General features: G+C 50.1%; 1 protein-coding gene across 8 annotated transcripts in view; it reads right to left on the bottom strand.

Moving 5' to 3' along the window:
- Positions 1-14738, bottom strand: part of ATF7IP (activating transcription factor 7 interacting protein) — an 815446-nt gene that overhangs the window by 50778 nt on the left and 749930 nt on the right. For 4 of the 8 annotated variants that reach the window (XM_078640236.1, XM_078640244.1, XM_078640199.1 and 1 more), the window contains one exon: positions 14208-14320. In XM_078640236.1, the coding sequence (XP_078496362.1) occupies positions 14208-14320 (113 nt within the window). The remainder of the gene's footprint in view (positions 1-14207; positions 14321-14738) is intronic. The other 4 variants (XM_078640253.1, XM_078640260.1, XM_078640208.1 and 1 more) reach the window with 1 other exon arrangement.

Genomic DNA, 14738 nt, shown 5'->3' with positions numbered 1-14738 from the left:
CCCAAAAGTAGGGAAGACCAAACAAATGGGTCGTAACCCATATTTCCAACCATAAAGGTACGTACTAAAGTACTGTGCACAACTGTAGCAAGAATAAAATCCCACAACCAAAGAACCCCATCGTGGAAGTTACATACTCCAAAGTAGGAGTAACACACTTTAAACTCTTGAAGCAACCCCCATGTGGAAGTTGCATACTCCAAAGTAGGAGTAACACACTAATAAACTCTTGAAGCAACCCCCTCGTGGAGGTTACATACTCCAAAGTAGGAGTAACACACTTTAAACTCTTGAAGCAACCCCCATGTGGAAGTTGCATACTCCAAAGTAGGAGTAACACACTTTCCCATTTAAAACACCCACAATGGGAACTGACTAAAAATGCAACATGGGAGATAACCCATGTACCAAACCCCTTGAAGAGGTTACAAGGTTACAAACCAATAAGTGGGAGTAACTAAACTAAAGACCACTTATGACCATCCCTCATGTAAGGGAACAGTGAAAACCACCCTCTAGAAACATTAAACCGTGGCATCACAACATTAAAAGGCTGTCAGAAAACACCATAAACTCTAAATAGAATTTATACTACTGCATTTATAAGCACTCTGGAACACACTGGTGAGCGATGTCTCACCCGAGTTGTAGTGGTTTCAACTGTAAACAATAATGATGTGACAAGTGAACCTACAGCACAAGTTACTACTTGTGTAACGATATATCTGTAAGAGACATTAGTTAGTATTAGATTCCTTACCTTAGAATATCCCCAGGTGTCAGACTGGATCCGGAAATTTTTGCGTAGCAGTACCCTTGCGCGTCGGTAGGCGTCGTCTGCGGCTCCGCGTCCTTCGTCGGCGTCGTGGGCGCCGTGATGACGTCGTCGGAGTACTTAGACGCCGCCTCCGCGTGCTGTCGTCAGTTCTTAGACACAGCTTTTCCGCGCCAGAAACGCAGAGCCATGTTAAAAACCAACACTGGTGCCATTGAAACTAGGGACCTGAAAGGGGACAACCCTAACCCTAGATATTGGTTCGCAGAACGGGGAGGATGGGTGGGTCGGTAAGGAATCTAATACTAACTAATGTCTCTTACAGATATATCGTTACACAAGTAGTAACTTGTGCATCTGAAAGAGACACGTTAGTATTAGATTCCTTACCTTAGAATAGATACCCCAGCAATACCAACCCCGGTGGTGGGTCTGCGAACCAAAATCACACCAGAAAGTCCCGGAGGACGGAACGGCCAAAGAAGCCATCCCTCCAGACTTGGCTGTCCAGGCAGTAGTGTCTTGCGAACGTGTGCAGCGATGCCCACGTAGCTGCCTGACAGATGTCTTGTAAAGGCACTCCCCGGCCCAGGGCAGTGGTAGTCACCGTGGCTCGGGTAGAATGAGCCCGCAATCCAGCAGGAGGCTCCTTCCTAGCCAAGGAGTAGCATGCCTGGATACACAGGATGATCCACCGGGAGATGGTCCTCCTGTGCACCGCTTTCCCCTTCTTCGCGCCCACGTAACCAACAAAGAGTTGGTCATCCACTAGCGTGTGCGATCCAAATAGAATGAGAGCGCACGTTTTGGGTCCAGACGGTGGAGCCGCTCTTCCTCTTTAGAGGGATGCGGTGGCGGTAAGAAGGTTGGCAAGGTGATAGACTGCCCGATGTGGAAGGCCGTGACAACCTTGGGCAGGAAAGAAGGTTTGGTACGAAGCACCACTTTGTCCGGATGGACAGAAAGGAAAGGTGGAGTACAAGAAAGAGCCTGGAGCTCACTCACTCTCCTGGCAGAGGTGATGGCAACCAGGAAAGCAGTCTTCAAAGTCAGAAGGCGAAGAGGACAGTTGTGAAGTGGCTCAAAGGGAGCGCACATCAGAAAGGTAAGAACCAGGTTCAAGTCCCACTGAGGCATCACAAACGGAACAGGAGGAAACGTGTGTGTGAGGCCCTTAAGAAATCTATTAACAATAGGTGACTTGAACAAAGAAGGTTGATCAGGCAGCCTGAGAAAGGCTGAAAGGGCAGAAAGGTAGCCCTTGATAGTGCCCAGAGCAGAGCCCTGCTGGGCAAGTGAAAGAAGGAAGAGAAGGACTTCAGAAAGAGGGGCATTGAGGGGATCCACAGCCTTTGCTGTGCACCATGCCACAAATCTATTCCACCTGCAGGCGTATACCGACTTTGTGGAGGGGCGCCTGGCTGCCAGAATGACGTTACAGACTTCAGGAGGCAAGTCAAATGGCCTCAACTGTCGCCGCTCAATCTCCAAGCATGGAGGTGGAGACTGGACAGGTTCGGGTGGAGGACCGTCCCCTGCTGCTGCGACAGAAGGTCCTCCTGAAGAGGCAGACGAACCGGGGGATCGACTGACATACTGAGTAGCTCTGGATACCAGTACCTTCGTGCCCAGTCCGGAGCCACAAGGATGACTTGGGCCCGGTCGCGCTTGATCTTCTTCAGCACTCTGGGCAGAAGTGGTATAGGCGGAAAGGCGTACAACAGACCGCAACTCCACTCGCGACGAAAAGCGTCTCCGAGCGAGTGCAGCCTTGGAAATTCCAATGCGCAGAACTGATGACATTGCGCGTTCTCTTCGGTGGCGAATAGATCTAACCAAGGCTCTCCCCATCGCTGAAAGAGGCCTTGCGCCACGTCCGAGTTCAGACGCCATTCGTGATTCATCATGCACCGACGACTGAGCTCGTCCGCCCTGGCGTTCAGAGAACCTGCCAGGTGTTGAGCCACCAGGGTCACGCCCTGGCGTTCCAGCCATTGCCAAAGGCGAAGAGCCTCTTGACAAAGGATCCACGACCCCACCCCGCCTTGTTTGTTGCAGTACCACATGGCGGTGGTGTTGTCCGTGAATACCTGCACTACACTCCCCCGGACAGAGGGGAGGAATGCCTTCAGTGCCAGACGAATCGCCCGGAGCTCCAACAGGTTGATGTGGAGCCGGGTCTCCGCCGGAGACCAGAGGCCTCTGATTTCCGCCTCTCCCAAGTCGCCTCCCCAGCCCTGGAGGGACGCACCCGTCACAACTACGTGCTCCGGTTGGGGAAGGGAGAGGGATCTGCCGCTGACCCAATCGCGGTCCGTAAGCCACCACTGCAGCTGTCTCGCAGTGCCCTCCGAGATCAGGACGTGGTCGGATAGGTTGCCCTGATGCTGGGCCCACTGAAACTTCAGGTCCCACTGCAGAGCCCGCATCCGCCACCTGGCGTGATGCACCAGTAGGATGCAGGAGGCCATCAGCCCTAGAAGCCGCAGCGTCAACCTGACCGAAACCCGGGATAACGGCTGAAAGATGGGAATCCGAGCCTGAATATCCCGGACCCGCTGTTCCGGTGGATAAACCCGAAACCGCGCCGAGTCCAGAACCGCTCCGATGAAGAGGAGCATCTGAGAGGGGCACAGGTGTGACTTCGGCACATTGATGGAGAACCCCAGCTGGTGCAGGAGGTCCGCCGTCGTCTGGAGGTGGCTGACGACTGTCTGGGGCGAGCCCGCCTTCAACAGCCAGTCGTCGAGGTAGGGGAAGACTGAAACCCCTAACCTGCGCAGATGAGCTGCGACCACCGCCATCACCTTTGTGAACACCCGTGGGGCGCTGGTAAGGCCGTAGGGGAGCACGGTAAATTGAAAGTGTTCGTGGCCCACCATGAACCGCAGGTAGCGCCGGTGGGCAGGCAGGACGGGGATATGAAAGTAAGCGTCCTGCAAGTCCAACGCTACCATCCAGTCTCCTGGGTCCAGGGCAGCCAGAACCTGAGCCAGTGTCAGCATCTTGAACTTCTCCTTCCGGAGGAAGCCGTTGACGTTCCTTAGGTCCAAGATAGGGCGTAGGCCCCCTTTGCCCTTCTTGGGTACCAGAAAGTAGTGAGAGTAGCAACCACACCCTACTTCTGGCCCAGGAACGCGCTCGATGGCCCCCTTGGCCAAGAGGGCCGTAACTTCCTCCTGCAGAAGTCGCAAATGATCCCCCGATACACGTTGGTTCTGCGGTGGCATGGCTGGAGGAGTCGCCTCGAAGGGGAGGGAGTAGCCCCTTCGGACGATTTGCAGCACCCACCTGTCCGATGTGACAGTGCGCCAGTGGAGGTGGTGATGGCGAACCCTGCCCCCCCACTGGCGTCACATGGGCCTGAAAGCACGGACTAGGAGGGTTTTGAGGTGGATGCTGCGGGGGAAGGAGTGGACTGACCTCGCCGCTGCCCCCGACCGCCCGGACGGCGGTTCCCACGGCCGCCACCGCGTTGGATATTGCCCTGCGGTGCGTGGCTGGCGGCACGTGTGGGCGCACCCCTTCCGTGGCCACGACAGGAGTGAAAGGCAGCCGATTGCTGGCGCTGGCCCGAGAGGCCCAAGGACTTGGCCGTAGCCCTGGAGTCCTTAAAGCGCTCAAGCGCATGGTCTGCCTTGTCGCCAAAGAGGCGACGGCCATCGAACGGCATGTCCATGAGCGTGCTCTGGACATCTGCCGAGTAGTTGGCGGACCTCAGCCAGGCGTGGCGTCTGACCGCCACCGTCGTTGCCATCGCTCTACCCAGCGAGTCAGTGGTATCCAGTCCACACCTGATGGAATACTTGGCTGCATCCTGGCCCTCCACAAGGGCTTGGCTGAGTTTGGCCCGTACCTCCAACGGACACTCTAGCAGCACTTCCGCGACCTTATCCCACACAGAGTGGGTGTAACGTCCCAAGAGGCAGGCGGTGTTGGAAGACCGCAGGCCTAGACTAAGGGATGAGAAGATCTTCTTCCCATACTGGTCATACCTCTTGGATTCCCGGTCCGGCGGGGCCGACGGGAATGCGGTCTGGGAATTGGAGGCCTGGATGACCAGGCTCTCGGGGGTAGGGTGGGAGGACAGGAAACATGGGTCGCCCGGGGCTGGGCGGTGGCGCCTGGCCACGTTCCTATCTACGGGCGAACCCGTAGCGGGCTTGGACCAAGTGCCCAGAAGAACGTCGGTCAAGGCCCCATTAAAGGGCAGCAGAGGCTCGGCCGAGCTTGACTGCGGTTTAAGGACCTCAGTGAGGAGGTTAGTCCTCACGGCCGCGACGGGGAACTCATGGCCCAAGGCCTTGGCAGCCCTCATCAGCACCACACTATATGTTGCCCCCTCCTCCGAAGCCACGGTAGGAGGGGAGACAAACCCAGTGTCTGGAGAGGTGTCCAGGCCACTGGCCTCCCCAAGGTCTCCTGTCCAGTCCTCATGAGACTGACACTCCCTGGTCAGAGGGTCCTCAGACCCCTCCCAGTCCTCCTCATCACCCATCTCCTGAAATTCAGGCTTTTTAACCAATGGGGCCTGTTCATAAAAGTGAAATTCACCAAACGACGTCTGGAGCGGCGCCCAGCGGGGCCGTCCCGACGTCTGAACAGGAACGAAGGTAGGACCGGGGCCGGCGCCGCCCGAGGACGGCGCCGGAGGCGACACCTGAGGGTCCGACGACGGGGAGGTCGTCAGATCCACCGGCGCCAACCAGATCCCGAAGGAGGACCAGCGGCGTCCTGCGGCGCCGGAACAACTGGACCCCTCGGCGCCGGGCCCGAAGGCGCCGGCGGCGTCGGGATAGTGGGGACCTGCGGCGCCGGGCCCGAAGGCGTCGGCGGCATCGGGGCCGAAGGACCCGACGGCGTCGGGGCCGGAGCCGCCGACCCGCTAGGGGCCCCAGACGGGTCCGCTGGGCCCGGAGGCGCCGGGGAGCCCGTCGGAGGAGAGAGTTTCCTCATGGCCATGAGGAAGCGCTCGATCTCCTCCGGCGACGCGTTCAGCCCAGGGACCGGAGGGTGTGGAGCTGCACGCGGCGCCTGCGACTCCGACGGAGCCGCGTGGGTGGTGTCACCCGAACCCCCGGCCGCATCGCGCGAGCGTCGCGGGGAGTCCGAGGAGCGATGACGCCGCTTGGACTTCTTGTGCCTCTTACCTGACGACGACTTCGACCCGGAGGAGTGCGGCCTACTCTCGGAGCTGTGGTGGCTCCGAGCCCGCGACCTGTCCCTCGACCTCCCATGGGATCGGGACCTCTCACGGCGCGGGACCGACTGCCGGAGCTCGAGGCGCCTACGGGACCGCTCCCGCCTGGCTTTCGAGGAGAGGGCCCGGCAGTCGGAGCAGGCCTTGTCGTCGTGGTCGACGCCCAAACAGGACAAACATACGCGGTGAGGATCCGTGACCTACATCAGCCGGTCGCAATCGTCACAGTGCTTGAAGCCGGGCATCCCTACGGCACCGTTCGGAGTCGAGAGACTTCGAAAAGCAATCATAAAGGATCAAAAAAGTTAGTCAAAAAATGACTAGGGTTACTGCTTTTTCCAGATCTGCGCTTGCTGGCACGGAAAAAAGAAGAACTGACGTCAGCACGCGGAGGCGGCATCTAAGTACTCCGACGACGTCATCACGGCGCCCACGACGGACGCGGAGCCGCAGACGACGCCTACCGACGCGCAAGGGTACTGCTACGCAAAAATTTCCGGATCCAGTCTGACGCCTGGGGATATTCTAAGGTAAGGATTCTAATACTAACGTGTCTCTTTCAGATCCCAAAGTTATACCCAACAGTACGATGTGTAATGACTAATAGTACTTGAGCAGACATGACTAGTGTTACCAAAAACGCTTACAGATGACCAAGTAAAGAACAACATAAAATGCATAAAATACATTTCCTTCGACATACATGAAAGATCTCCATTCCAAGTCCAGTACTGCCAAATGTCACTAGATGGCAGTGTAACATAAAGCAGAGAAATAAAATGTGCATGGAAACACGACTTCACACTTAATTAGTACACCTACACTTCTTCAAGAAAAGCCTGGTACCGCCACGACTATCTTTGAATATAATTTTCTTATTGCTGTAATTACAACACCACAGTTTCTTCCAAAGACGGGCTGTGCACTTCGTTTGCTATGTGCTGCTAAATGTCAAAATTCAATCACATCCTTACTATATTGAACTACCAGCTTGCTTCCTCACTGCAACGTCGCTTCTCCGCATCGCCTGTCCACCACAGCCCCTCTCTTCCCGCAGTCCTACTTTACTCTACTAAGCTTGGTGGCTTGGTAGTTGAAGGTTAGAGTGTGGTCGAGCCAAATGCCTAAGCTCTTGATTTGCGCAACCCAAGGAGCAAATCAAGAGCTTAGGCATTTGGCTCGACCACACTCTAACCTTCAACTACCAAGCCACCAAGCTTGCTGCCACCTGCTTCGGGCTGATGAGACTTCTCCGCAAAACTCTCCCCCTCCTTCCGTTCCATTCAAGACGGATTATGGTTCAAGGCCTGATCCTCTCCCGTCTCGATTGTGGAAACGCCCTATATCTGGGGGCCCCACAATCTACACTTAACAGACACCAGGTCATTCAAAACTGTGCGGCAAGAATCCTCCTGGATATCCCCCGCCGAACTTCAGTCAGAGCCAGACTGAAGGATCTTCACTGGCTCCCGGTGAGATCCAGAATTGAATTTAAGAGCATGTGCATCGCACACCGATCCTACTGGGGTACAGGCCCCTCTATTAACTCCCCCCTGATGAAAGCCTATCTACCCTCCCGCCCACTCAGGTCTACGACCTCCCACCTCGCCTCAGTACCACGCATTAGGAAGGCCAGATGTGGAGGCCGCTCGCTTTCTTACAACCTGGCTAGGATCTGGAACTCCCTTCCCCTCCCTATCAGATCAGAACCTAACCTTCTCACCTTCCGTAAACTATTAAAAACTTGGCTCTTCAGCAAAATTCCAATCTAACTTTTCACTCAGCTTCTCTTACTCCAGCCTCTCCAGCCCAACTCACTCTTTTCTATAGCGCTGGGACGCCCCTGGCGCTTTACAAATCATCAATACAATACAATACTCTCACTGCTGCAAAGGCGAGAGTTGGCGCACAAATGACGCTACGCTGCTTCGCTGAATCACCATGTACATTCTACGACGTCATCATTCGCTTGCTGCTCAGGGTGGAGGAAGATCTCCTTCAACGGACACGAGCAAGCACAGTGCAGGGCCAGGAACCAACCGTCACCACACAGCTTTGGACAGCGCGTTTCAACAAGAAGCAGTTGGACCATCCGGCAAATCTTCTCGCCTAAGACAGGTACATTTAAATCACTGACATGAGATCGCTTTTCTGCCGCTAGGGAAATTAACGACTTTCCCTTCTTAAAATTAGAACAGCCGCAGGAGGAGGTTGCTATTTATGTGGACATGAAGCATGGCTTATTCCCTGAAGCGCCCAGAAATGGCGGTTGACCCACGATTAAATAAGCAGGACCTTCCCAAATTGGCACATAGTTCAAATTGCTGTCATTCTTTCACCAAGCTTAAGGATGAGGGTGAAACACCACCACCAGTAAAAACTGTCCCTCCAACTCACAAAATCCATTAAGCTGTGGTGACTGGTAAACTTAGAAACAGCACTTTTTTTAAAAATAAATGTCAATGTCACTGTGGTTTTAAAATCAAACTTTCTCTGTGCAGCCAACACTATGTGTTGTCACTACAAGCTGTTAGGTGACAAGTTCTTGTTCTTTGTAACTACACATCCCAAATTAGTCTCTTGACTGTAACCACACCATAAGCTCTGTAAATTGTGCCTTGAGCTCTTTACAGTCACTTTATTTACAAGGCACTATTCACACATTAGTGTGATGTGGCTGGTCCACCAACACTTGGTTGTAGCGACGCTACCCATCCAACTCACAGTCATTCTTGTACTTTACCAAGTGGCTGGAACTCCAGGTGAGGTTGTAGTTGAACTACTCCACCAACTCACTGTAGACCTCTGTGGCTGGAACACCCAAGATCGGTTGTAGCTGTGCTACTCCTCCAACTCACAGTCGCTGTAGTATTCCCAGGCTGTAGAGTCAGTTGGTAGAGACACTGCTTGTTGGGGCTGTCCATTAGAAGGACACAGGTGGGGCTGGCGCTGGCTTGCCTGGAAATACCTTCTTTTTTTACTTGAAGTTGCTTGTAGGATCTCTTGGTTGCTCTGTTACTTCCTTAGTTTCTTTGTTGCTTAGCTGTACCAAGAGTCACTGGGGTTCAAGACTGTCCTCGTCGCCAAAAATATGTTGTGTCCTTAGTGGAAAGACACCAGGAGCCAGGATGTATATTTAAGTCTTCTTTATTAAGTCTTCAGTTCAGGTTACATCTCTATTGACTCCAGCCAGCCAAGTGTGGTACCAGCCCCACCAGGAGCAGCCTCCCTAGCTGCTCAGCCCATCTCCAACTGCCATTTTCACCCACTCAGTCACCCAGGCATTCCACGCATCACAGGCACACCGACATTCTAACACCAAGACACACTCTGGCTGAGCAGCTAGAGGCAGCAGGGCTGGAATACATGTTAAATAAACATGTAGGATATAACATTATCATTGATTCATATGCGACCCACCCTCCTTCCTGGGGCAATTCAACCTTCAGCTATCTCAGTATATTAAGGCTAGCACCATCGCTTGAAAAACCGAGGTACTGTGTTTCTCCCAGGAGTGTTCTAGAGGGTGATTCATGACGATTGGTTAAGACAAAACGCTGGTCTCTTTTTAATAATGACTATGATAGGTTACTAAACTAAGAGGCCTAGGCCTTTTTTTCTAGTCTATACCCATCATGGTACTACTATATTAAAGGTCCCGGGGACTCCCATCACGACGACGGGGAATGATTCAAGCATGTGAATCAATTAAAGCTCCCAATACATGATAAACTAAGCTTAGTAGGACATTTACCATAAAATTTAACGTCTTAGTGTGTGTGTGTGTGTGATATATATATATATATATATACATACATCTTATATATCTATCTTAGTTTATCACTACAACATGCAATCAATAAATAGTCAGTAACTATGTGATACAGCAATAGAGGTGGTGGTGGGGAGTGCGAGTGCTGCTTGGCCTACCGCCGTGTCCTTTAGAACAGCTGAATTCAAGCAGTAATGTGGAGTAAATATGCATCTATTCTTTCACGTTGCCACACGGCAAATTTCAGGAAGTGACACCTACAAATAAAGCTGTACATACAGCCCTCATGGAATGGGCTCAAACTCTTGAAGATAAAGGTCTGCCTGCCTTCTGATGTCAATATTGTATGGCACTTGAGATCCATCTAGAAATACTTAGCTTAGAGAGCAGGAAACCCTACATTGGGGGACTGTATGCCACAAACAGTAAAGACTTGAGAAAAGCTTGCGTCTTTTGCAGGTAAAACTTGAGGCAACTTTTGACGACATCTAGTGAGTGAAGAGCCCTCTCTGCTGCTGTTGAAGGATTTAGGAAGAACTTTTTTAGTACCACAGGTTAATTAAGATGGAAGTCCGAAGCGACCGTGGGTAAGAATTTTGGATTTGTGCAGAGAAGAACACAGACAGTTTTGAATTACAAACATGGTTCCTGTAGAACAAAAGGCCAAATTTTGCTGACTCCTCTGGCTGAGATCAAGGCAAGGAGTAAAGCCAAGTTCCATGACAGGAACTTGATCTCCGCTTTGTGAATTGGTTCGAATGGAGGTTTCATCAATTGTTGAAGGAACAATGTTCAACTTGCACAATTGAGGCGGAGGTCTCATAGGAGGTAAAACACGAAATAGTCATTTGAGGACTATAATGGTGGAGAGGAAAGTGATCTACGATAACGAAAAATAGCTGCTAAGTTAACTTTTATCGGACTATGCGCCAAGCCTAATTGCGCCAGCTGTAAAAGGTATGGTAAGACTTACTCTAGGGAGGAAGAAAGCAGATCTGTTCCTGCTTAATGGCACCCGATGCTGAAACATTTCCACTTGATGCAGTAGGTTTTGTTGGTACTGTCAGCCCTGGCTAAGATTTCTCTACATTCCCTGGAAATGTTTAAATGTTGGAACTAATTGAATTCAGGAGCCATGCCGATAGGTGGAGATGCCTGGGAGCCATGCTGATAGGTGGAGGTGCCTGGTATGAAGGTGTAGGACCTGCCCTTGGTTCATAGTCAGAAAATTGGTAAAGACTGGAAGTCAGATGTGTGGGACCTGGTATAGGAGAAGCAATTCCGTGTACCAGTGTTGACGTGGCCAGGTTGAAGCAATGAGAATCATTTAACAGGGTTTGACTGTCATCTTCCTGAGGACGCTTGGGAAGAAAGGAATGGGAGGAAACGCGTAATCAAAGACGCTGCACCATGCAATTGAACAGGTATTCCCCCCATGACCCCAGTTGGGGATGCTAACTTGCATAGTACCGGCATTTGCGATTCTGGGGAATTGCGGATAGATCAAAGTCTGGTCCACCCCAGAGAAGGAAGACTTTGTGTACGGTCTGGTGGTGTAGTTCACACTTGTGGCATGATGGTGTGAGGCTGCAGAGTGTCTGCAAGCATATTTTGTTTCTCCGGAATGTGTTCTGCTCAGAGGCAGATTTTGTGATCTATCGACCACCCCCAGATCTTCTGAGCTTCCCTGGAAAGTGGGCAAGATCTTGTGCCGCCCTGCTTGTTCATATAGTTCATCTTTGTGGTATTGTCCGTACGGACTAGCACTGTTGAATTTCGTATTGTGGGAAGAAAAACTAGGAGGGCCAGATGCACAGCTTTCAGTCCAGCAAATTTATGTGTGATATCACATGCCACTCACCCTGGAGCGCTTGGAGGTAAGCTCCCTTTCCTTCCAGGGAATCATCTGTAGTAATTTACCAATGCTACATTTATTTGTTGTAGGGACAGCCCTACTGACAGATGACTTGTTTGTTCACCACTCCATAGCTTTCAGCATGCGTGGAGTTACTTTGATAATGTGAAGGAGCCAACAGATTGCACCTGCTGCTTGTCCAGCTCCTCTTGAATGGGACACATTTTGTACCAACACAGCAAGGTTTTATCGGTATGCATGATGATATCATTCCCAAGAGAAATTTGCAAAGTCGGACTGAAAGGCACTTTTTGATAGAATTAGAGTGAGAAGCCGCTGTTGTCAGTCTGTTGCAGGACACACTTTTAGGCATACCGGGTCTAACTTGACTCCTAGAAAGACAATTGTTTGCCTTGGGTTCTATCTGGATTTCTGTAGTTTGAGAGTAAGACCCAAAACACCGGAAGAGTTGTGCAGGTTTTCGTGGATACTCTCGCTGTCTTGGAAGGTGCCTTGATCAGCCAGTCGTCCGGATATGGAAAGTCTCGATGTTGGTGCTGTCTGAGAAATGCTGTGACTGGAACAAGGCACTTTGTAAAAATTCTGGGCGCATTGATGTGGGGGTTACAAGTAGGGTAGTACCCTTGGCAAGGAGAGCCTGGACCTCTTTCTATGACAGCAAAAGGTGGTATAGATAGAGGGCATATGGCGGCAGGGTGGCATGTTATGTTGGCTGCCATGCAGCAGAACTCGAGACAGTACTTTTCATGTACAACAGAAAAAGCTTTTCGGGTGGACAAGGCAAAACCTTGCTTAGAGAAAGTTGACTCCAACACTAACATTTGTCTTGTTAGAAGGACCCTTAGGTTGATTTTGATGTCTTGCATTGTGGCTCAGAGAGTTGAGCTCTTTGAGGAACTGCAGGGTCAACGGATATTGACAGCTTCTTAATATTATTATTTAGTATAGACTCAGAAATATCAACTCTAAGAGATAATTTCTCCAATATCAGAGTCAACGTCTTGTTTCTGCTGAGCCTCTTCTGAAGTAGAAATTTCACAATGAAGGCCGAACTCTTTTTGATCTTTAAGTGCCAAAGCACTCAGCCATTTCTTTTGCCCAACATGCTAGGATTAAATTCTCTTTGTATATTAGAGTCTTACTTTTGTACGAAGAATGAGCGATAAGAGACCTGTGATTGATGATCCTTATGAAAATATGGCATGCACAACGTGTGGCAATTCGGACAAACCTTAATTAAGCTACTCTGCTTTCTTGTTGTAGGCGTCTGAGAGACAAAAGGAAAATCTCTCAAACACTCTCCAACCTCGTCAAAGACCCATGAAAAAACATAGTACTCTTTTATGGCTGTCAAAAGTTGATAGCCTGTGTCCCTCTTAGGCTCCTGCGTCAGAAAGCAGAGTCCCTACGAAGTTGTGGGCCTGAAAATCTTCGCAGCGCTCCAATACATATCCGAACCCATCAGAATCTAAAATTTAGACTACGTTTTGGTGGGCTTACGGTCGATGTCATGTTGATTGACAATGACTCTGCCTACCATGCACAACCAGGAAAAAAACCTTTTTGTACAAATATTACTGAATCCTTACCCCTAGATGGCAGAATATGCACAGTATGTTAATCTAGAATAAACAAGGTGCAAAATCGCTTCATTCTCACTTTCTTTTCTCCAATTAAACATGTAATTTCTCTTGCTGAATACTTAATCTGACCTTGCCTCACAAGATTATCTACTGAATTTCATCCCCAACAAGGATAATCCTATGACTCTGCCTTGACTGTGCAAGTCTAGCAATCCTTCAGAAGCCTTGCAACAGAGTCATAGTCCCTTCATGTCCCCAGTTTCATACCAGCATTGTGGGTTGGGACAAATTTACAACTACTGTTGTTAAAAGAGGCTTACACTAGAATCTCAATAAGGGTTTATGAAGCATTGAATATTTACACAGGCTTTCTGTAGGGATGTACCAGAGCTGAACACCATGTGTTTAGAGGTGCAGTAAGCAAACCTCAAATTGGGCAAGGTCAGCTTAGGCTTTCATCATTTTGAGGTTGAGAAATGGAGCACAATTAAACTTAGCAATAGTAAACCTGTGATTTAGAGCGTTAAGAAAAGACAACATCTGTAGTAGATATAAGAAACACACTAGCTATTGAATACATTTAAAGGGCATTGTGGCGGTTCATATACCAGATTAATGACTTTAGAGGTAGACGCTACCAGTCAGAGAATGTTCTTTGCAGTCAATTTTCCCATCATGCGGACTTATTGGGTGCAGGCTTGCAAAATTAGAAGTTGCTGCACTGGGGGTTAGTGCTGCGGCCCTAACAGGTGCTTTAGCTCATGTGTGCCACACCAGTGCCTGGGATGCACCAAATCATACTGAGATTACGACTGGGTAATTTCAGGATGCTATGGAACCCTTTAGCCTCAACTTTAAAGCCATTACAATTTTTATTGATTGTGCCAGTGGAGGGAAATCTCACATATACACTGCGTGCTTCATAGATAAACAATGGGCTGCACCCCACCGCTACAATATTATGAGGTTTATTGGTGTATGGTAGATAGCATTTAACTTACAGAGCGTACCTGTGGAGGCCGATGATGCACAGTCAGTTGTGGTCCTGATGCTCCAATAGTCATTCCATTATTCACCACATATGCTGTTGTCTGTGGCATTCGGACAGCCACTCCTAAAGCCCCAAAAGACAAACAAGGATTTAGTTCCAGAATCTTTCTTCTTAGCATAAAACAAAAGCAAGGCACGGTCCTACTTGTGTCAAGCAGTTGGTATCCAGCGAGTTAAACTTTACTGCATAAATGTTCCTAAAAATAAGCGACAGCTGCATGTGGTAAAGCCCACATAATGGCCCCTCATCTAAGGATCACCCAAAGGCTCAACCAGAACACACTTTCAGGTCTCTGCCACATTTCAGAACAAGTTAAAACATTCTCTTGAATATGAATTTGTATAGGCACCTGTTATGTGCACGGTTCATAAAAATGGCTAGAAATTGGCTACACAACCATTTTTCCAGTAGCCTGAATCACTCATATTCATTAAATATGGAATAATTTCCAAAGGACTCTTCATTAAAGTCTTAAGCACTT

This window comes from Lissotriton helveticus, chromosome 1_1 (genome assembly GCF_964261635.1).
Source record: "Lissotriton helveticus chromosome 1_1, aLisHel1.1, whole genome shotgun sequence".
NCBI classification, from domain to species: domain Eukaryota; kingdom Metazoa; phylum Chordata; class Amphibia; order Caudata; family Salamandridae; genus Lissotriton; species Lissotriton helveticus.
The sequence above is the reverse complement of the archived record's forward strand: the minus strand, read 5'-3'. Positions and strand labels throughout refer to the sequence as shown.